General features: G+C 28.2%; 1 protein-coding gene across 3 annotated transcripts in view; it reads left to right on the top strand.

Annotated features, from left to right (window-relative positions):
* Positions 1 to 21,747, top strand: part of shakB (shaking B) — a 180,353-nt gene extending 158,606 nt beyond the window's left edge. For all 3 annotated transcript variants that reach the window (XM_065507048.1, XM_065507050.1, XM_065507049.1), the window contains 5 exons: positions 10,732 to 10,886; positions 11,010 to 11,074; positions 16,312 to 16,478; positions 16,597 to 16,775; positions 20,206 to 21,747. In XM_065507048.1, the coding sequence (XP_065363120.1) occupies positions 10,732 to 10,886; positions 11,010 to 11,074; positions 16,312 to 16,478; positions 16,597 to 16,775; positions 20,206 to 20,398 (759 nt within the window). In that variant the 3' untranslated portion in view covers positions 20,399 to 21,747. The remainder of the gene's footprint in view (positions 1 to 10,731; positions 10,887 to 11,009; positions 11,075 to 16,311; positions 16,479 to 16,596; positions 16,776 to 20,205) is intronic.
* The last annotated feature ends 1,505 nt before the right edge of the window (positions 21,748 to 23,252 follow it).

Below are 23,252 nucleotides of genomic sequence, written 5' to 3'. Positions count from 1 at the left end.
AGTTTTGGAAACCTTGATGTGTTCCCTATTTATCCCCAAAGTATTTTCCCAGCGCCAAAGAAAATGTTGGTAAAATTGTAAAAAAATACCATTTTTGGGATTTTCGCTTTGACCTTTTGACATTTTGAATGACAAATGTAAAAAAACAATATTGCGCTAAGGTCGTAGTTTTAAAGTGGCATGTTTTTAATCTAATTGATGTGTAATGTGTTTTTTCAATACCTAGCCGAGAGATTTCTAAAAAAAAAAAAAATCTAAAAAATCCACCAACATTTCTTCTAATAAAATTTTATTTAATCAAAAATTGTTTTTTATATTTATCGTAAAATATACTTTGGCGAAGGGTATATAAGATTCAGCACAACCGATTTCAGCATTCTAACTTGTTTTTTATTTATTACATCAAATTAGTTTATTTTCAACATATTTTAAATATGTGTGGAAATCCACACACAGGGCTAAGCAACGACAATTTTTAAATATCTCTTTGTCAAACTTTTTTTTAATCAATTAAAGCATTTTCTATGCTAAGTTACTGAAATTCAGGAGGAGTCAAGAAATTTCATGAACATCGCTTAAAATGTTTTCTTAATTTATGAAACAGATTCATTAAGGGTGAGATTACATAAAATATGAACCAAATACAATACAGACTGAAGAAAACGTGTAATATAATTATTATAAAGCTAACAGTAAATTGAAGTTGGCGGGAATTCATACAAATAATATTTAAGTAATTTAGCCTTAACAAACACGTTCTTAAATGAGGTATTACTAAGGGTATTAATTAGTCGGCCTTGACCGTATATAAATTATAATGATTTTGATCTATGCCTAATATTAACATTCAGATTATGGTTTGTTTTTGCTGCTCAAGGGGATCTCCCACTCATTGCAAACAGTTTTTCTAGTTCAAAATGTCACAATACTTTTTTTTTTGTTTGGAAGAATTACACAACTTAAGATTACTGCCTAGGTTCCAAAAAAAATGCCAAAACAGACCAAAACAACAACAAATTTTAAGTCAAAAAACATGATGTTGATAGTCTAAATTTAAAAAATTTTCACTTTTCTATATGTTGTTGTTTTATTTCTTTTATTTAGTTCTGCTTTGGTAAGTGTCATCACAAAATTTTAATAGACATCGACGCATGAGTGTCGCTATAAATAAATTTATTATAATGTGAACATTTACCGCCTAAATGACTCGTCACAGACGGACGCATCACATTTATTAATTTATAACGATGTTGGATTCAAAAATGTTTGGCATAAAGTAAAACAAGAAATGTAGTGCGATAAACTGTTAATGGTTTTATCAGTATTCATCGATAATAATTTCCAAATATTGCAAATGGAAAATGAAAACTTATAAGCTTTTTTAAAAAAATTAGTGTTAATTCTGTACATTACATTTATGTTGAAATTTCTTGTTTGTGTTTCTTAAATGTACACAAATATTGTATATTACAAATTAGATTCATAATTTATGAGGTGATAAAAAATAATTTTATTATTATAAATTGTGTCGTCTTTTAGTGTTTAACAATATTTCATTCATTCTTCGATTTCATTTTGCAAATAAATAGTATGTAATCGTTAAGTTATCATGAAAAACATGTGTCTGTGTCTTAACTCAACCAAATATATTCATTATATTTTAAGTTTTCCTTTTTTTGTTTTATAATAATTTAATTTTAAATGAAAAATGTATATTTCATTGAGAAAAACTAACCCAATAAATCATCAATTCAATGATGTACTCATTATCATCAGGCATACATGTGTTGTAGTTGTTGATTTTATTGTTGCTGTTGATTATTAATTTATTTTTGTATTAAATTTAAAAAAAAATTGTTGATTGATTTATGTAGTTCGTGTGTAACATATTATCTTAATAATGAATAAAAAGAAAAATAGATAAAGATTTTGTATTTTGGAAAACAAAATATGAAGAGATATTATTTTGTAAAATTTATTGACTTAAATTTATATTAGGATGGAACTTATCTTGAATCTTTATTTTGATTTTCGATGCTTAAAATTTGTCTCTTCTTCTGAAAATTAATCCTAAAAATGTTAGCAAAATCGGATAACGTTTAATGGTAGCACATTTAATTTGAAGGGGTTAAAGTAGCAAAATTATATATGTGTTCGAATAATTCGATAACACGTTTAAAATTATTCGAATTATTTAAATTTTTTTAAGAAAGTAAAGAATGAAGTTTTGATTTGCGTTTTTTAAAACTTTATTGTTAAAGAAAAACAATCAATAACATTAATGTTAACAATTCAAGTATTGATAATGTTAAAAAACATTCGAAAACAAAGTCTATCATTAAATTTTCATTAGAAATATTCTGATCAGATTCCCCACCGAACAATCTGCAAAACAATTGTTTAGCAAACTGTTTAGTTTCCGTTTTGGAGCTGTGCTTGAAAAAATTTGAGCCAGTTGGACATGATCCTGAATTCAAATACAATATAAACGTATTAAGAACTTTTTTATGTCGTTAATTCTTTAGTAAATGAATTAATTATTCACTTTTTCTAAATTATTTATCACAAATTGTATTATACCCTCAAGCTCTATCAACGTTGTAGAATCTTTGCATAATCTACCAAGTATTTAGACCTTTAACCTTCATAAGATCTTAAAATTTACTAACGTCAAAATTTTACCCGAAGAACCTATTAGTTCTTTGACCCAAATAGAAAATAGATATTTTTTTGCCAATTTTTTTTTTTATAAAATTAAATAAAAGTCATAAAATATCAAACACTCACTTTTAGAAAAAATTCAATTTTAATTTCAAAATAGGTCAAATTTGACCCATAGGATGGAAAAAAACTTGGAAAACGACCTAGCGTAGGTTATAGGTAGAGATGCTAATCGGGACTGATTTTTAAAAATCCCGGGGTTCGGGATTTGGTAAAGAATCCCGAAATCCCGACCCGGGGAAGAAATAACAATAAAGTATGTACATTAGGCCGGGTCGATTTGTATGGACGATCAAAATGTAAAAAATCGTATAGCAGAAACGCAATCTACGCAAAATTCTATGAAATTATCCCCAAGAAACCATAGGTCTAAAATCAAATCCTATCTTGCGCATTTCCTCTTTTATCCAATAAAAAAAAACTATTAAACAAAATATATATACTGAAATATCATTGGATAAAAGACGAAATGCGATAGGATTTGATTTTAGCCCTCTGGTTTCTTCTTAGAATTTTCCGTAAAATGCGTTTCTGCTATACGATTTTTCGTGAAAAAAATCGACATACTGGTGAAAAACCGTACTTTAGTATAAAAAGTGTTTATTTTAAATAGCTTCTTAAGAATACTATTGCAAATATGGTTTCATCTGCCATTCTGGAACGAATTTTGTTTTCGACATATGCTGCTGCCGAAAAACATCTTTCACATTGGCAAACCCGTTTGCAAATACTTATAACAAATCTGCAAGTATTTTCCTCTTGTTCCTTCAGGAATAAAATTATGTATTTCTTTTGCAAGTTGAAAATCTACATTATAATTTGGTTTCGTTATTGTTATTTGTAGTTTTTACATTTATTAATAATATCTTTTAGCCTTTTAGCAATCGAAATATTTTCATTTTGTTCGAGCTCCTCATCTGAGATAAAATCAATTTCATTTGAAGAGGATTTAAATTGAGTTTTGTTAGATAACTTAGAAAAAAAAGTTGAAGAATTGATTTCTAGAGCCCCACTCAGGGAAAACCAAAAATCCCGTTTTCCAACAACTTTGCTGAACATCACTTTGCGATATTCGGGCATGTAGAATGTCAAAATGAATGAAAAAGTCACACAAAAATGACAATTTTCCCTATTTATTTATGAAAAAACGGGATTTGGAAAATCCCGAAAACCCCGGGATTTTCGGGAACGGGATTCCCCGTTTAGCATCTCTAGTTATAGGGCTTACTGAGTACATTAGAAATTGTGTCAAAAATTTCCAAAAGACCCTCAAATTCAGAAGTTATTCTGAAAAAACCGTTTTCAGTTATATCCGTGAACTTATCGATTTGTAACTCAGTCAGTCTCTGTCCGACTTTAAAGTTTTTAACGGGGTTAAAAAGAAAACTGATTACGCTTTAAAATGACGATACATTTGTTAGTTTTTGTTAAGAATGTCTAAAAGAAAAACAAAATTTATCAACTGTTTGGATTTTAACCGCTTTTCATTGCTTATTTTGATACGGAAGCTTATACAAATTTATACCAATGCATTAAGGAAATTTAGTAACAAACCATCGTTTTAATAATTCAAATCGGATGAAAATTGTAAAAGTTATTCAACTTTTCATTAACACCTTTTTTTAGTATTTTTGCCGCCAGCCCATATGAATAAAAAAAACTAAAAACTATTAAAAACTATTTTTTTCTACAATTTTTAATTTACAAGGTAAATTTTGTGGAACTTAATAACTTTTGCAAATATAAACCGATTTTAACAACTAATATCTCGTTTTTGTCTACATAAAATTGTCTATAAATTACTGTGCACAAAAAATAAGATTTCATAGACAAAAATTAAAATAACTATTGTTGAATTTGAAAAATTAGGAAAAAAATAAAAAAGAAAGCCAAACTATTTATAAAAACTTAAACAATTTCTAGGAATATAGATCGTATACATATGAAGGCTTAATTCTTTACCTAACTATAATTGTTTAAAATTTTGAAATCGGTCTAAAAAGAGGTAGAGGTACTAAAGTACTACGACCTACCCTAAAACAGTTTTTTCAAAATAACTAAAAACTTTGAGGTTGTTTCTTTGAAAACGGTTTTTGTATGTCCTCACCTAGGCCTACAACCTCCACTAGGTGGCTTTTCAAGTTCTGACAAAAAGTGTCATTTTGTAGCAGAGTGTTATTTGTAAATTTTTAATTATTGAAATTTATTATTGGGAGATAAGCTAGTTTATATGTGCATTTCACTGGTTGCTTAGGAAAGATCGTCAGTAAACATTTTCCCAAAAGGCTTTAGAAAACTAACGACTCGATTTTGTAAAATTTTCAGCATTTAGATTTAGATGAGGAGAGCAATTCTGGAGCTAAACTGCTAAATAAGGGCCACGCTAGTCTATATACAAATTTCATTATGAATAATACCCATTCTCCCTTAAATTAAACACTAAAAAAATATGCCTCCATAATAATTAATTTTTCCGCTTTAGGCTCCATTCAGACCAGACAATTTAATGAACTTAAATTAAGATCAAAGGTTTAACATTACTATGATTGAATACTTTTTCCATTAATTAATTCATTAATTTCCTTTTTACACTCGTGTTAATTATCATATTCTGAGTAAGATTAAACTTTTGCAATTTATCTCAACATAATTATTAGACAATATATCATAATGGAAACAGATTTTTGTTTAAAACAAATCCCCCCAAGTAAATAATTGTAACCACAAAATGGAAACAAATAATTAATACCCCACCCTCTCTTTATGAACAAAAAAACTATGATAAGTCGTCGATAAACAATACGGAAGCAGACAATGTATACGAGTTTCAATTTGGCTAAAAGCCAACATGGACAATATGTTAAGCAATTTAAGAGAAAATCTCTTAAATAATCTTAAAATTCTCTTTTTCATTTGTGATCATTTTTAGTTTAGTTTATAATTTGTAGTTTATTTATTTATTTTTTTGTTAACTACAATTATGATGGCATGCGTCTGAATCTGAAAAAAACTGCACTGATGTATTTAAGCATAACAAAAAAAAAAATAAAACTTTGAATTATTGCCAAAAAATATATATATTTTTTTCTAACAATTCTCACTAGTTTGTTATAATACAGTTTAAAACAAAATACAAAAGTGCAAAATGCAATTTGTGAAATGTGTTTGTTTGAAATGTTAAACAAACATTGAATTGAAGTAATGTTGTTTTTCTATTTTTTTTTTTTTGTAAAATTCTTTGAAAAAAAAAAATTAAAATAAAACTAATGTGATCGACGTAATGAAAATGAAAAATATTGTTTAAATTCACGCACAATTTCAGCATGATATTTCAGCGCCAAATCTATTGATCATTGTACGGTTGGCGTGTGCGTTCGGAATGATGCATTTTAATGGCACCCAGATGTTGTTTAATGATAATGCTGACGATCATGTGCTTTGTTTTCTAAGGCATCAGTCAAATAGCCTTTATTGTTTGTTCAGCTTCTTGGCTACCCTTGCAACAAAAACAATTAACCTGACATGGGCAACTTTATTGATAAGGTGGGCCAGGTTTTAATTTAAATCAAAATTTTTTTTTGAAAGCTCTTTATGTTAAAAAACTTTTCAGTATTTAACAATTCTGGGTAAAGGTTAAAAAGATTAGCTCCTTAACTTAATTTTCTGCCGATTTGGGCCAGTATTTCCAAAATTATATATAATTGACTCAGCATTTAAATTTTCATTTCTATTTAACCATTTAATTCTAATTTTCTGAAATTTATACAAAAGAAAAACCTCAAATTTTCATTTAAATAAAAACCAAAATTTTGTGAAAAAACTGGCAATGTTACAGCATATGAAATAATTTTTCATATTTCACTAATTCTGCATGTTCTACGTCAACTAAATTATCATTTCAAAAACACAAAACATTCATATTTTTCGAAATAAACAAGCAACACGAAAAAAAGAATCATTACTTTTAAAAATATGAACATATTGCTGTCATAAATCAGATGAACTCTTAACCCTAGACATATATTTTTAAACGTATTAAGCAAAATATATGTTCTTTATTTTTCATAATTAGTAGCCAATGCCAAAAGTATTAAACGTATTAGATAAAATATTCAAAAGTAAAGATATTATTCATACTTACGTATGAGTATTTATGAAAATCAGAGGCCAATTAAAATTTAAATTTAATTTTAAATACCATGGTCTCATGCTCTCGGTAATAAATAAATAATTTTATAGTCTACTTTTAATAACTCAAAATTAAAAATTAAATTGTTATTTGTTTTTTTGAAATTATATAGAATAATAGTAATAAAATTAAAAGCATTATTGTATATTTAATAAACCTAAAGAAAAATCATTTAAATTTATATGTAATCATATGTTTTTTCTTTCTTTCGAAAATAAGAAAAAGCTGTTTTTATTTTCTCACTAATCCTTTAAATTTATTTCAATACTAAAACAAAAGATACTAAAATATGTTGTTTTGTAGTTAATTTATGATACAAGTTATTATTAATTTGTCACCAGAAGAGCATAAATTTTCTTCACCTTCAGTGTATTTATTTTATCACCCATTCAATAGAGTTTCTCTTAGTTTCGCTAGGTTAAAGAGATCTTGAGCTAATAAACTTTCAAGAGATTTATAATTTATTGGCACTCTTCTGAAATTGAATATAATAATATTTTTATTATTATCAATATCAAAGTTTAACGACAGGCGTTTTCAGGGTTTATGACACCTAAGGGATTTAATCAAAACTATATCATTGGAGGTATAATCAGAGGCATAAATCATTGCTGCAAACAACATAAATTTTTAGAAATTTATGGTCTGTTTTATGAAGACAGCAAAAATTTTCCGTAATTTGAATAAAACCAAAATAGATATGTTAACAGAGGCAGACATCATTTGCAATATTATTTGCAGAAATATCAGGGAGTGATATACATAGCTTGTTAAGCACTTAATTTTATAGAAGAAATTTAAAAAATTTGTAAAAAAAAAAGTTTGCAATAGTACAATCCTATTGAGATTTGAAAAAAAAATCATTTGTTAACTACGGCCATTGGTATTTTATTGACAAATATATTGGGTGTATAATTTAAAAATGCGTACAATACAAATTTATTTATATTGTCTTGGCCATTGCACAGTGGGGCTGAATCAAATTTTTTTGGAAATAAATCTGGTATTTCTAAACGGCTGGTCCGATAAGAATAACATTTGACGAGGCCATAGCCAAGGAGTATTCGAGTTTAACTTATTAAAATGGTCTCCACAAATGCTCTAGGTGTGGCGCTATGGGGCTCAAGGTTATCCTACCTTCGACATGTAAAATTTGCCATTTTTTGTTTCCCATCAGATTTCAAATATTTTTATATTTTTGGTCTTGCAAAAAACATGCTTGAATGTGCTATATATCTCATATAATTTCCTAGTTATAGGCATTTCAAAATGGAAATATAAAAATTTTGCCATTCCTTGGTCCCTTTTTTTTAAAATATAGGGTGTACTTTTGGGCGTCATGGATTCGCATTTTATATGTTAGTTAGACAACTAAATTACCAATAACACCGTCAGACAAATAGAGAAAAAATCGTTAGACACGAACCGGATGATATACGTCTGAAACTATAAATTCAATGGAGAAAAACTATGTTTTCAGTTATTCATTTCGTGATCCTGTGTCCTTTTTTAAGGACTTCAAAGTTTCAAAGAAGTACATTTTTCAAAAAATATTTAAAAATACTCCTGCTATTCCCACAATGACAAATTGTATGTCAAATAAACAAGAGGAGTTATAAAATATTTCGTATTATCTTCATTTTATCCTGTAAGGATCAAAAGATGTCAAAAGAGTCCTTTAAAATGTTTATCCTTTATGAATTTTTTTGTTATGTTTTGATCTCTTTTATATATTAGAATATTTTGTTTTTTTAATTGACATTTTTTCCTTAATTTTCGATAAGAAATAATTTTTTAGTTGAGCTATTTTACTTTACTTTTGTTTTAAGTACAAATAAAATAAGTTTACTTAAAGTATATATCGCCGCCTTAAATGCAAACGGACATTTTTATTGTTTTTACAGGATACGTTATAAAATCAATAATAATGGAGTATTCAATCAATCAAAAACTTGATTTTGAATTTTTGTGTAGTTACGTCCGCTTTCATTTAAGGTGACGATATGTACATATTTATGCGAATTTGATTTACACGCTATTTTTTTGGGCCTAACAAAACGCGTAAATGGAGGTCTACCTGTATATAAGTTTGTCATTCCGTTTGTAACTTCCACAATTTAATTTTCCAACACTATAAAGTATATATATTCTGGATCCTTGTAGATAGCGGAGTCGATTAAGCCATGTCCGTCCGTCTGTCTGTCTGTCCGTCTGTTTGTTGAAATCAATTTTCTGAAGACCCCAGATATCTTCGGTATCCAAATCTTCAATAATTCTGTCAGACACGCTTTCGAGAAGTTTCCTATTTAAAATCAGCAAAATCGGTCCACATATTACTGAGATATGAGAAAAAAACCAGGACAACCTCGATTTTTTACCTATATCTGGATTACTAAGTCATTAATATAGACAATATGGATAATTAAAAATATTTTTTAAGACAAATTTTTTTTTCACCAAAAAAAAATTAAAAAAAAAAAATTTTAAATTTAAATTTAAAAAAACTAAATTATTTAATATACAAAAAAATAAAATTTAAATTGACAATTCGAAAAAAAATTTTTTATAAAAAATTAAAAAAAAAACTTTGGAAAAAAAATAAAATTTGTTTACCTAAAAATATTTAAAATTTTTATTTTGAAGTATAATTTGGTGAAGCGTATATAAGATTCGGCACAGCCGAATATACTTGTTATAATTATTATAAGTTTATGCCGTATTAAAATTTTTTTAACTACACAGAGGAACGTGTTTGGTTGTTATAATAGAATTGCTTGCAAATCGAATGATTAGTGAGCGAATTTTTCTCTTGTGCAAACAAATTTTTTGTGGTTATTTCAAACACAATTCTTCATTGTCACCTAAATATCTGTTGCTAGAACCGAAAAAATCTAAAGATGTAATGGCTTTTTTCGATTGAAAACAATGAATCAATAGCTTTCTTAGGGTTATTTTACGAATGAATTATTTTTCATTACAGAAATTTATAATATATTAGAATTTTAGTGTTTTTTCGAACAAAGAGCCAGCACTATTATGACTATTGATATATAAAAAATTAACTAAGATAGTTCTTATCAAATACAATATTATTTTTGTTTATTTTAAATTTCAAAATTCTCAAAAAATCAAACCTAAATGCTATGATCGCCAGTCTAGTCTAATGGCTGAGCATTTCTAGTCCATTTAAGGAAATATATTAGCATACATATACGAAGATCAAAATAAGTAAGAATTTTGTGTAGACTTTGAACATATTTAAGGAAAATTAATTAGTTCTAATAACAAATTCCAATGAAATCATATTTCTTACTAATCATAGACTAATGTTTTTTTTCGTTATTTCTGATGAAATTAATTAAGTAAAAATTACTAATTTATATTGGACATATTTCCTAAGAAATAACAAGTAACACCATTGCTAATGGAAAATCTAGTGGAAATAACAATTTCAATATGTTACAAAGGGATTGCATTAATTATAAAGGGTTTAAGAAACGTAACTAAAAATAAATATTGTTGAGAATTTAAAAAAAATTTACTGTTGATTAAAATCATTAGCGACTGATTATGGTTTTTAAATCGTATACTAATTTAGCTAAACGATATATAAAACTTCATTCAAGAAACTATTTTAACCCTCATATTCATAAATAATTTTTAAATTAATCAAAGGTTTATAAAACAAAGTTTGTATGGGAATGTTGTTTTATAAACTACTTACATATTTATAAATTGTTTATGAATATGGGTGAAAGTGTTTTATAGATTGATAAAAAAAATTTAATTTTAATACGTTATATTTCTTTTTTACTTTGCAGGCAATTTTATTTTATACACCAAGATGGCTGTGGAAGTCTTGGGAAGGTGGCAAAATTCATGCACTCATCATGGACTTAGATATAGGAATCTGTTCCGAAGCCGAGAAAAAACAAAAAAAGAAATTACTTTTAGATTATTTATGGGAAAACCTAAGGTGGGTATCTCCTGGCATCCTACAAACGCATCATTTGTGGAGAGAACTCTTTAGAAAATGTCATTTCCGTTTAATAAGAATATATAAATTTCATTCACATCATATTTCTTTTAATTTTCGCAGATATCACAACTGGTGGGCGTACAGATACTATGTGTGCGAGTTATTAGCACTCATAAATGTGATAGGTGAGTAATAAGTTTTTTCACCGAAAAAAACCTACGAAATTCTTGAGAATTTTTCAAATACGAACGAACCGTAATTATTTAGATATTTATCATACTGAATAAATTAAAACAAGAACAATATTGAAGCAAAATAATAAAAAAAAACAATAAATAAATACAAACAGACAGACAATGAAATAAAATGGACGAAAAGACGCATGGACGGACGGAAAGTTAGACAGTCAGACGTTTTAGACACAATGAGGAAAATAGCTAATAAATTGACAAATGTTTTTCAAATAAATAAATACAACACTGTTTAAAAGTAATTTATGTGCGTATACCTAGGTACTATATAAATATGTATATATAAACGTGAACTCGCATACGCTGTTATTTTATACACTGATCGCGATACTATTTTGCATGCCTGGATTTGTTTATGCATGTTTTTCGATCTAAAGAGGCATTTTTGTAGACTTTTGTTATTTAAGACACAACGAAACATTTTTAAATTTTTTTTTGTTGTTATTTGTTTGATTAACAAAATAAACAAATCACAATGAAATTTAATGTAAAATTTTCATAAACTGACCACTGAACTGTATACGAAATAAGCCAATGTGTAAATAAACATATTTAACCGTAGAACATTTATGGATTTTCGTAAATTTGTTTTGTTTTTATTTTTGTTAATTTTTGCCCGTAAATTAATTTGGGGGTTTTGTTTTAGTTTAAAGTATTTTTAAATGCTGCACGCTTTTTAGATGGCAAATTCCTTAGGTTAGGCTAAGATTGTTAGAATATTTTTATTTATTAGGAAGAATAGGGGTTTTTTCCAGTAGAAACAGCAATAATTTTAATTTCTTTCTTAGACATCTTTAGATCATATATAGCTTTGGGAATACTTTAAACAAACAATAATATTTTGCCAGCCTTGTCGAAATTTTTCGATTCAGAAACCCTAAATATATTTATTAGGGGACATGTGTTAAAATTTATTTCAAATTGTTTGCTATTTTTCCTTTACAGATAGTTAATTTTTGTAAATATTTATAGATATAAGAAAAAACCTTAAAGAGTAAACTTACTTGTATAAGCGATAAGCCTGAAAAGAAAGAAAAATGTAAATATTTATTAACTATAACATGCAAAACAAAGTGAAAGCAAAAATATTAATATCTAATGTTTGATTGATAATCGCGATTAATGACTTAAAAACAATTAAAAAAACAAATTTTATTTCGGAAAAGTTCTTAATGTTATTTAAGATTAAAAACGCGTAATTATGTTTATATCAGACATAAGTACATTTCATTCTGCAATGGGGTTTGACCCATTACCATACAATTTTATGAAATTATGTTACGTTGTTTGACATTTTAAGTGACAAACAAGTTTCATGGTCATGCAATTATAATCATACCATCATAGAAATTTGTATCCATATGCAAACACATGTTGCTGCCGCCTTCTGGCATCAAATACAAATCGTATTCATATGTTTATCAAAATATTTTGTTTATCAAAGATCAAGAAAATTTCAAAACAATATGACAGTTATGACATTAAAAATACATAAGCAATTTTAGATCTTATATGTTAAATATAAGATGATACAAATGTCGGAGTGTAAAATTACTAATTGAGTAAATTTTATTTATATGAGAATTCAAACAAACTATCCACATACTCGATTCGTTACCCATTACTGTGCACTAGAAAATCGTGAGGAAGTGATCGTAGTCTTATAGAAAGACAATTCGATCTTATCCATGTGTCCACCATACAAAGTATCGTAGCTATGTCCATAGCGTAGCCGATGATCGTTCCTCAAAATGAAAATGCACATCATTAGAAAATAATTCCAAGATAAAATAGAAATAGTATAAATTTTCCTCATGAGTAAATTCCATTTATATTAGATGTGTAAAATAGGCCGTCAACAAGCACCAATCCAAAATTTTCATTCTATTCAAACACTTGATATGTTTCTCATTAATCTAAACTAGAAACTAAGATGAAGTGACGATGGAGATATATTTATAGAAAGATCCATTTTATCTATGTTTCCACTTTATAAAGCAAACGCATTGGACTCACATGATTACAAGGCAGTAATGGAACACAATTCGTTCATTCATGTACATTGTAATGCTCAAGTACCGAATCCTAAGTTACAGCCGTATTAATCCTCAAATAATATTGAGTTCCATTATACAAAACAAATAGCTCACGGCCATAAAACATAGAATTGAGTTTTCTTATCATTCTAACGTGATCTATTCGATCGAAACGTAAATTATGTTCACTTCAATTCTATTCCAAATTGCCCAATAGTGCAGAAGACCTTTGAAATAAGTTTGTCTGTAATCCAGCCATTAATTATAACTGTATTCACATTAGTCCTATCCGAAATTGCCTAATAGTGCATAATACGTGCAGCAGTTTCTGCAGAAACTAGCTTGTCTCTCATCCAGCCTTTGATAAGTTCAATGAAAGCAAAAACGCAGGCTCTATTCACATTAATCCTATCCCAAATTGTACAAGACTGGAAGACAAATCAGTTCCAGTTTTGTTTTGTGTTCATAGCCTTCGTACATAAATTTATAAAAAGACAATTCGATCTTATTCAATTTTTGAGTTTTGCTCAAAGTGCGATCGTTGTAGGGATCGTGATCGTTTCGAACAGAAGCTCAGAATTATGTTTCCGCATAATTCCGTTTTTGTAATTTCATGAGATGCTGTAATGTAACTTCATCAAGAGTGCAGGCAAAATAGTTATAGATCTTAAGTTTGTCAAGCTAAAATACGTTCCTGTTTTAGGAATTGGTATTAATTTTGAACATTCCCAGATAGCATTGAATAGAAGAGAATGTGACCAGATATGAGGAATCGGAATAAGCATCAGTAACATAACTGACATGAGGTGTACAGAAGCAAAATCCGCAATCTCCATTTTTTGAAACATTTATACAATATAAATTTGTTCAAAGTATTGGCCATAGTTAGCTATGATATTTTCCCATCTTTCTGGTAACTGGCCGAGCCAAAAGAACTGAGACCTTTTAAGGCCAAGAACGAAGCAAGCCGATTTCGGATACTCTGTTTCAAAGTGAAGCGTATCCCAGAGAGAGCGTTCTGCATCGATGGAAACAAATAGTAGTCGGGCGAGTAAAGGTCTTTACTCTAAAACGGGTGATGCAAAACATCACAACTGCTTCCTTCACGAGAATCACTTGCTATCGGTACATATTCCTTGTAATGGTCTGGTCATATTTCAGTAGCTCATAACAGATACGACCCATTTGCTTCCACCAAATACAGAGAATTACCATAGCGCCATGGATATTTGGCTTTCGTGTCGATTCGGCTATTTGGCCGGGCTTTACATACTACCTCTTATGCTTCTGGTTATCATAATGGATCAATTTTTCATCGCTAGTAATTATTCGGTGCAATATGACTTTCTTTTATAGCCTTCAAGCATAATTTTGGGCGTGCAAAATCGTCTTTCAAGGTCTCTAGGATTCAATTCGTATGGTTCTCAGTTTCCCTGCTTTTTGATGAATCCTGCTGCTCGCAAGCGCTTCGAAATTACTGCTTAAGTAGCTCCCAATGATTATGCAAACTCTTGTTGAGTTTTACAACCATATTCATGGTGTTATGCCTCCAATCCTTGGTCTTAAAACTTTTTTGGCTTGCCTGAGCGATCTTTGTCTTCCGTGTCAAAATCACCACTATTGAACCGCACAAACTATCTCTCGCACGTTAAAACCGATGGAACACATTCACCATAACCTTTGGTGAGCAATCACTGTGCTTGGGCGCCACATGTTTTCAAATTAATGAAGTAAAGCAAAACTTCCCGTATATGACACTTTGTTGTTTGCACTATAATGTTCAATAACTAAGTGAGAATAAATGACAGATTTGTATTTAAGAGTTTTGCAAAACATTTTGTTTTCAATTTCAAAACGGCTGAATTTAGCCAAAGTGAAATAACTTTTTAACAATTTGTTTAAGAATTATATGAATAATATTTTGAGATACATAAATATTTCTGTTATTTATTACTGAAACTAAAAATAGTGGATATTGCAGTATTTTCTATACCCCTCATAAAATCCAATAACCAGTGAAGTTATAGTAGAATTAGTGTTTAAATTTATTGTTTCTAAACATCGGGACACTACCGTAATTATAAAAACCCCAGTGTAAAATATAACAAACTTCTAGGACTCTATTTATTCATTATATTGAAACTAAACAGTATTTTTATGACGGAATCAAATTAAAACATAAGCGGATTAGCGCTAGAAAATATTACGTTACGATAAGTCTATAACATTTATTCACAATTTTTTACTATATTACTATATAATGCACATTTTTAAAAAAAAAAAATCTAGAACACATTTATATTTTCTAGATATAAATAATAATAATTTTTAATTGCACTTTCTCCTTTACAACTTGAGTTCGATTTTAGGTTAATTCATTAGCACAACTATAACAACATCATAAAAATGCATATAAATTTGCCTTTTTTTATTGATTTATCGCTTCATAAGGACACTACACCAAACATGCATAGAAATGCACAGATAAGAAAATATGCAATATAATTGTAAAAATTTCATCAAAATAATATTGAAACTAACAACATTTAGAAACCCCAAAAGGACATAATATTTATTAAATTAGATTTAATTGAACTAGACAAAATTGTTACACCACTTATTAAAGGGTTAATTGTTTTTCTTCAAAATTATATCGAAATTAAAATAAATAAACTTTAAGTAAATGAAACGAAATTTGAAAAAAAATATATATTGAATTGATGGATTTGTGTGTTAAAACATTTTAGCACATCATCATTTTCAACTTACTAATTGTTTATTTATTGTAAATTATGTGAAAAACTGTGGGATTCTAATGATCAACTGATAATTTCTATTGTTTCGATTCAGTTTAATTTTTTTTTTGTTCTTTCTACTTTATTTTCATATGATCTTACAAATATTTTATGGGCAATTAATATAATTATTGATGAACATGTGTTAATATTTTAAAGATCATGTGGGTTTTAAAAAGAACAAAAAAAAATACTGAATTTAAAATTATTTAAGAACAATAGAAAGTTCAAGAGGGCACCACTATGTACCGACGTAAAAGACGAAATTTATACAATCAAAATTATATATAAATTTATAACTAAATTTATGTTTTTGTTTATTTTCTGATTTGATTTAAAGGTCAAATGTTTCTTATGAATCGATTTTTCGATGGCGAATTTATGACATTTGGCTTAGAAGTGATAAAGTATATGGAAGACGATCAAGAGGATCGTATGGACCCCATGATTTATATATTCCCTAGAATGACCAAATGTACATTTTTTAAATATGGTTCTAGTGGGGAGGTAAGTTACTAAATCAAATCTTCTTCTACTCTGCTGAATGATTGATTTTTAATCTATTTTTGAAATTTCTTTTATTTTATTTTAATTATTTTTTGTTGTTTCTTTCTTTTCTGTAAAGGTGGAAAAACATGATGCCATATGCATATTGCCATTAAATGTTGTTAATGAAAAAATCTATATTTTCCTTTGGTTTTGGTTTATATTATTAACACTATTAACATTATTAACACTGATATACAGGGTGGTTATTATATTTTCACCACGTATGAGGGTGTACTTATTTCGTATGCGATTTAGGTAAGTGGCAAGAAGTGGCTTTTTATTTTGTATGTAGACGAGGATAATTTGAAAAGTTTAAGGAGATAAAACATTTACAAAACTATTTGAAAGATCTTACTATGTCATGCGATCTTGTAGTTCACTTACATTTAACGAGTGTGATATAAAACATTTGAAATACTTATATTTTTTGACAAATTTTTAAAATTGTTCCGAGTTTGAGTTAATTTAGTGAACATGGTAAACATATTTAAAGTTTGTTCCTCATTTTGTAAACTTTTCAAAATATCCTATGATTATCTTGTGTATAAAAATGGTTGCAATAAATGACACAAATTATTGAGGCAACTGCTACCAATAACCTAATAACTTTGAATCATGAATCAAAAATCTTATGTTTAAAATATACAAAGGACCTTTCAGATATCTTATTCAAAATTAGGAAAATAAATAATCTTATAGTTTCGTAGTAAATTCAGAAGTTTCAGACAAAAAAGGCCTGTAGTTGATAGAATATAATGTTTTCTATGAAAGTCATTGCATCATTAACAAAACAAGGTTCACTTTGTTAAAAAAGTGGAGTTTTTCAAATGAAACAATCTTTTTCATAACCACTTCCGAATTTTATGAAATTCGACACAGCCAAACATTAGTGCAAAACGATTTTATGTATATTCGTAGGTATATAGGAAACTTAAATAGACAATAATTTATCCTAAAGTCGATAGTTTTACCTTCCAAATAGCATATAGTATTATATAATGCTTCTGAGGTCAAAGGTTAATCTTACATAATTTAAAGTTCAAGGAATGTATGTCATATAGTATTATACTATAATTTTGTCGCAAACCTAAATAGTTAAAAATTCACGGAAGTATATTTCAAAAAAATTAAATGATATTCCAAAATTTACGCAAGATTTGAATTGGCCGCCAAGTGAACAGTAAAGTGTTGCCAACCAAAAGTACAGTTTGACAGCTGACATTTTAGGGTTAACAACTCGTTTTCATGGTTGAACAAGCGAACGAAATCTTTCATTCGAGATTGGGAAACAGGCTATTAACTTCGTCAACTATAAAGAGAGTAATCGAAGAAGCCAGGAAGATAGGCTAAATTGACAATGCTAAACACACTGGTACTCTAAAAGCAAGCCATTCAAATGTCATAACGAAGCAGATCATGAGAGTGTTAGTGGAAGTGTTTGACGTGGTGAACAAGAATTGCAAATTTCAAGAAGCTCTCTATAGACTGTATGATCTGCATCTCCACGTTTCAATTGACACGAGAACTGCTTACTTAATGATCAAGCTTAGCGAAGATAATTCGTTGAATGGATGACTGAATATCAACTAGCTTTGATGCTGATTTGTCATCCTAAACGATGAAGCACATTTTCATCTAGATAACCGCATTTAGGGGTTCATGGATTTAACACGTCAATAACGAAAAATAAATGTATCCAAGACGTGTTTGCTGCAGAATTTGTGTTAGAAACATTATTGGACCATATTTATTCGAAATTGAGGCTGGTCCAGCAGTGAAATTGATATTGAAATAGTTTCAACCAGACAGTTCACATGAAACAGTTGGATTACTGCATGAGAAATTTCCTGGTCGTTTCGAAAATGAAGCAGTGACTCTTTCTCGGTATCGCGACAGAGTCGAGACAGTGTTGTCTCAGCTCAAATTGGATGATATTAAAGCATCAACAAAACAGTGTTGCATGGCCGTGGAACAATTCAATTACTGCATCAGACATTCCTGATTTAAAAGCATTGGATTTCTTTTTATGTGGTTCTACGAAATTTTCCCACAACCAGTATTGCATTGAAGCAGTAAATTTCAATGAGTTTCTCTCTATCCCTCTATCCTGTGCAATTTTTGCTTCGATGCATGTTAATCTAAGGAAAAGAAAATTAATTTAAATTTTGCCTTCATTTTGGGAATTATACTTCTAGATCATACTTAATGACATTTGGCTTCAACAAGTTGATGCTGATTATTTTAACAAAATCCTCTTCATTGTTTTCTGCAGTGATATGATTATATAGTTCATTCTGCCTTAATTTGATGATGTTGAGTTTCAATCAGATGTTGCCACTACTTTTGAATTACTACATGATATATTTCCAGGTCGATTACTCTATCGTTTCGACTAAATTGGATGAAACAATTTCCTGATCGTGTACTCTCTTGTCTCGATGATCTGAATGGGTCCCTTGGATTTCTTTTTATGGGGTGTTTTGAAATCAAAGTTCCATTCGAATATGCCCTCATCCAGATTTGTTTTGAAAGACGAAATTCAATGCTGCATCAACGAATTTCACTCAGATTTATACAAAAATGTCATGGAAATGTTATTCTAATAGTTCGTATATGTCAACAAAGCCGTGGAGACAATAGCCCGATGTTTACATAACCTTCTCATGTGCACTATTTGCATCAATGTAAAAATAACAATCTAAGGAATTCAAATTCTGCCTTCTATTTAATTTAAATCTTGCGTTCATTTAGGTAATAATTTAGTTTTATACACATTATTCTTCTCAGATCGAACATCTAATTTAAATAATTTAAATTTCAAATGAATATATCTCAGAACAGAATATTTTATAAAAAAGTAAATGAATTCCTCCAACCTTGTGTGGAAAACCACAAAAATAATTTTTTTTATACAGTTTAATAAAAATTGCTTGACAAAAAACTATTTTTAGATAACGAGATATTTAAAATGCAACTTACCCTGATGTGTGGTTTTCCACACATATGTAATTTCTATTTATTTTGCATTAGGAAGACCACTTTTTACCTCAATACTATGATGTTATTAATGGTAAATCATGATTTTTCACTACAAAACAAATATATTGTTAGTGCGAAATACCTGGACATGCCTTATGTGTGGAAAACAATGCAAGAGGGTAAACAACGTAAGTTTTATTGAGGGTAAAATGGAGGTCAAGTGTTGGCATGAATGAATACTGGCGAAGGTCGTAACTGACAAGAAACTAAATTCAATTTTGAAAAGTGAATTCTTCGTTATGATTTCAACAAATTGAACTTGAAAATTAAAAATCTTAGTTCGTTTTTATAAATTAAAATTATAAATTTTATAAAACTAAATTAAATTATTCACTAATGCTTATCATTGTTTTCCAAAATACTATGCAAAACCTAATTAAGTTTAAAAAATGTTAAAACTCTTAAAAAATCTAAACCCATTTTTAATAAATTTACAGGAAACTAAGTAGCAAACAGAGAATCATGATTTTTTAAATTCCAGAGTGTGAATTAAAGATATCGAGAAGTCCTTTAAAACGTTTGGTCGACATATTTTTAAAACGATTTTGTTATTTAAATAAGCTTTTACTTAATTTGTGTCATTTATTTGCTGCCGAAAAAATTATTTTAAACTGTTTCTAACATTGATCTAAATTTCTCTTTACAGGTTAGTGCGTCGAGACGCTATAGAAATAATTGTTCGTCGTTCAAAGATGGGCGATTGGTTTTTATTGTATTTATTAGGCGAAAACATAGATACGGTTATATTTCGAGATGTTGTACAGGACTTAGCCAATCGTTTAGGACATAACCAACACCACAGGGTGCCTGGACTAAAGGGCGAAATTCAAGATGCATGATATTGGGAGTATTAGAAACCATACAAAATGCAAAACGTTGTCTCCATCTAAAAAAACAGTAAAACTTCAATGAAACTACCAAAAAAAAAAACAAATAAAAAAATCCAAAAAATACATAAAAATACCAAAAAAAAAAAACATATATTAAAAAAAAAATGAAAAACAAAATGCTGCCAAGTTTGCTTTTTATTAGCAATTTATATAAACACCAACATCACAAACACCAACAAAATACTAAAATCATCAAAACAATATGGAAAACAACAAGTCCTTAACAAGTGAAATACAGAAAAATATGGAATAATGGATTAACAAGAAGAACTGAACTGGACTACTACTAAAATTATTGCAGACGCACAATTCGTCATCATTTAATCAGCATCACCAAACAACCAACCGCGACCATCATCAGCAACATCATAATGCAACCGACAGACGACAACACCTTTATTAGCCCACAAAACCGCAAGAAAAGAAGTGAAGAGAAGTTTTTTTTTTGTTTTTTTAAGTCTTTAAGCTAAGGATTGATAATAAGCAATTGTCTTGAAATTTTTTTTAAGACAATTTGTAAAATAATATAACACAAAACAACCAACCAACCAACAAACAAATAGTTATAAGATCAATCAGAAGAAAATTTTAAACATCATCATCATACCATCATGACTACCAACTAGTTTCAAAGTTTAGACCTCTCCAGGAGTAACAAAAATCTTAAAAAGGTACAAGCAGGTTTAGAGAACAAAATATTGGATTGAATTCATCATATGACATCAACATTTTTTAAAAACACTGGCTCTTGCTGCTTCGTGTAGTTTAACACTTTATAATCATGATAGAACCTTAAGCTTAAATGGAAAAAATCTTAAAAAAATCAAAAAAAATTTGGAGACAACAACCGGTGTATAATTGCATTTTTGTATTGGCCAAAAACGCAAAAGCCCCCCCTCAAAAAAAAACCCCACAAAACAACTTACAAAAATGACATCACAATAAGAATTACAAAATGAAAGTGTTCATTTATTTAACTAAATTTAGACAAACAAAATCATTTTTTTATATAAAACTACTTCAAAAAATCTCTCAAAAAAATCTTAAAAACCACAATTCTTAAATATAAAAATCAGGCCGCCAACTAAATAAAGAACACAAAAATCATGTTTTATCTAACCAACATCATATAGAAAAAAACGCCCTCGTCAAAAAAAACAACAACATCCTTTAAGATAAACGAATATATCAACAAGAACAACAACCAAACAACATCCTTTAAATTTAAATTTTATAATTAAAACAAAAGAAAACATATTCAAACCTAAGAAAACCAAAAAAAGAAAAAAAAAACAAAATAGCGCGCATCATCTAATAACCATTCAAGAAAAACGAAACAGAAAAATTATAATAAAATGTAATTTTCTTTTTTTTTAAATTAAATTAAAACAAAAATCAATATCATATTAAAAACATAAACAAAATTACACCTTCAACAAACATACAAAACACATACATACACTCGAAAAACAAAAATTAAACATAAAAAATAGTATTAAACAAAAAAATACCTTTTTTAAACCAAAAAAATCCGAGACAAACGAACTCAACTCATTAAAAATCATTAGACTCATTACTACTCTATCAATAGTTAAAGGTATACAACATGAACAACATGAACATGAAGAAAATTTAAGTAAAAACAAAAATACTACCCATTTTTAAATTTAATAAAAAAAAGAAAACAACAATAATCTCATTATTATTATTATTACAATTATAATTAACAACAACAAAATGTACAGAATTTTTTTATTAAAAATTAGTTACAAATTAAAGAAATTTAAAAAAAATAAAAATTAAATTAAAACATAAGCAATTATATTGTAGTTATATTACTTTTTCTATTATAAGCTGTATTGTTGACAAGAATTTACAATTCATAAGATAATTTAGTTTATTCATTAAACAAAAAAAAAAAAACAAAACTCAATAAAAACAAACAAATAAAATAAATAAATATTATATATTTAATATCCGTCCAAAAATGCATACATTTTTAGCGAACTAATGAAACTACCAACCAACCAGCATTCATTCCAAAAAATTTTTAGAGACCAAATATAGTAAACGCAGCAATTCATTTAAAACAAAAGATATCCTCAGATTCATAAAATAAATTATTTAATTTTTAATTTGCTTACAGCGCTCCATCCATATAAACAAACATGTTACACAAATACAACTAGGGATTGATTGATTGATTTTAAAATGGTGAATGAATTTCTTTTTCTTTTAGTTTTTGTAGAAAACTTGTTTTTGGCTTTTAAATTTAGTTTTTCCCAAACTTAGCTAAGGTTTTATTTATATAGTGGACTTAGATATGCTTGAATGGAAGACAGCAAATTGTTGTCTTGTGATTAATACTCACTCTATTTGAGAAGTTAACACAAGTACGCCTAAACTAAGCAATGGTTTTTATCTTTATTAAAATGTTGTGCACTCAACTGGTTATATTCATTCTGAACGTTTACAAATTCAGGATCAAATTCAAACACAGAGTACTAAAATTAAAAATTTTAATAATTTTCATATTAGCTTAGCTTTGTGGTATAAATAAATTAGAATTCTACAACATTTTCTATAGAAATTATATTTTTACACGAGACATTCTTTAGAAAATATAGAAATACAAACGGTTTTCCATAACAAATACAGTAGCGGAGTTCAGTGCTTGATGCAAATGGTCTTGCGAAAGTGCAAATGCAAAATACTGTAGCTTTTGTTTGCAATCCAACAACAAAATACACAGAATTGCAATTGTCACATCATAGCATTTTTTGCTACATGTATTGAGTTTGTA

The sequence above is a fragment of the Calliphora vicina genome, chromosome 4, assembly GCF_958450345.1.
Source record: "Calliphora vicina chromosome 4, idCalVici1.1, whole genome shotgun sequence".
Taxonomy (NCBI): Eukaryota; Metazoa; Arthropoda; class Insecta; order Diptera; family Calliphoridae; genus Calliphora; species Calliphora vicina.
Note: the sequence above shows the minus strand (reverse complement) of the source record. Positions and strands in the feature narration are given on the sequence as shown.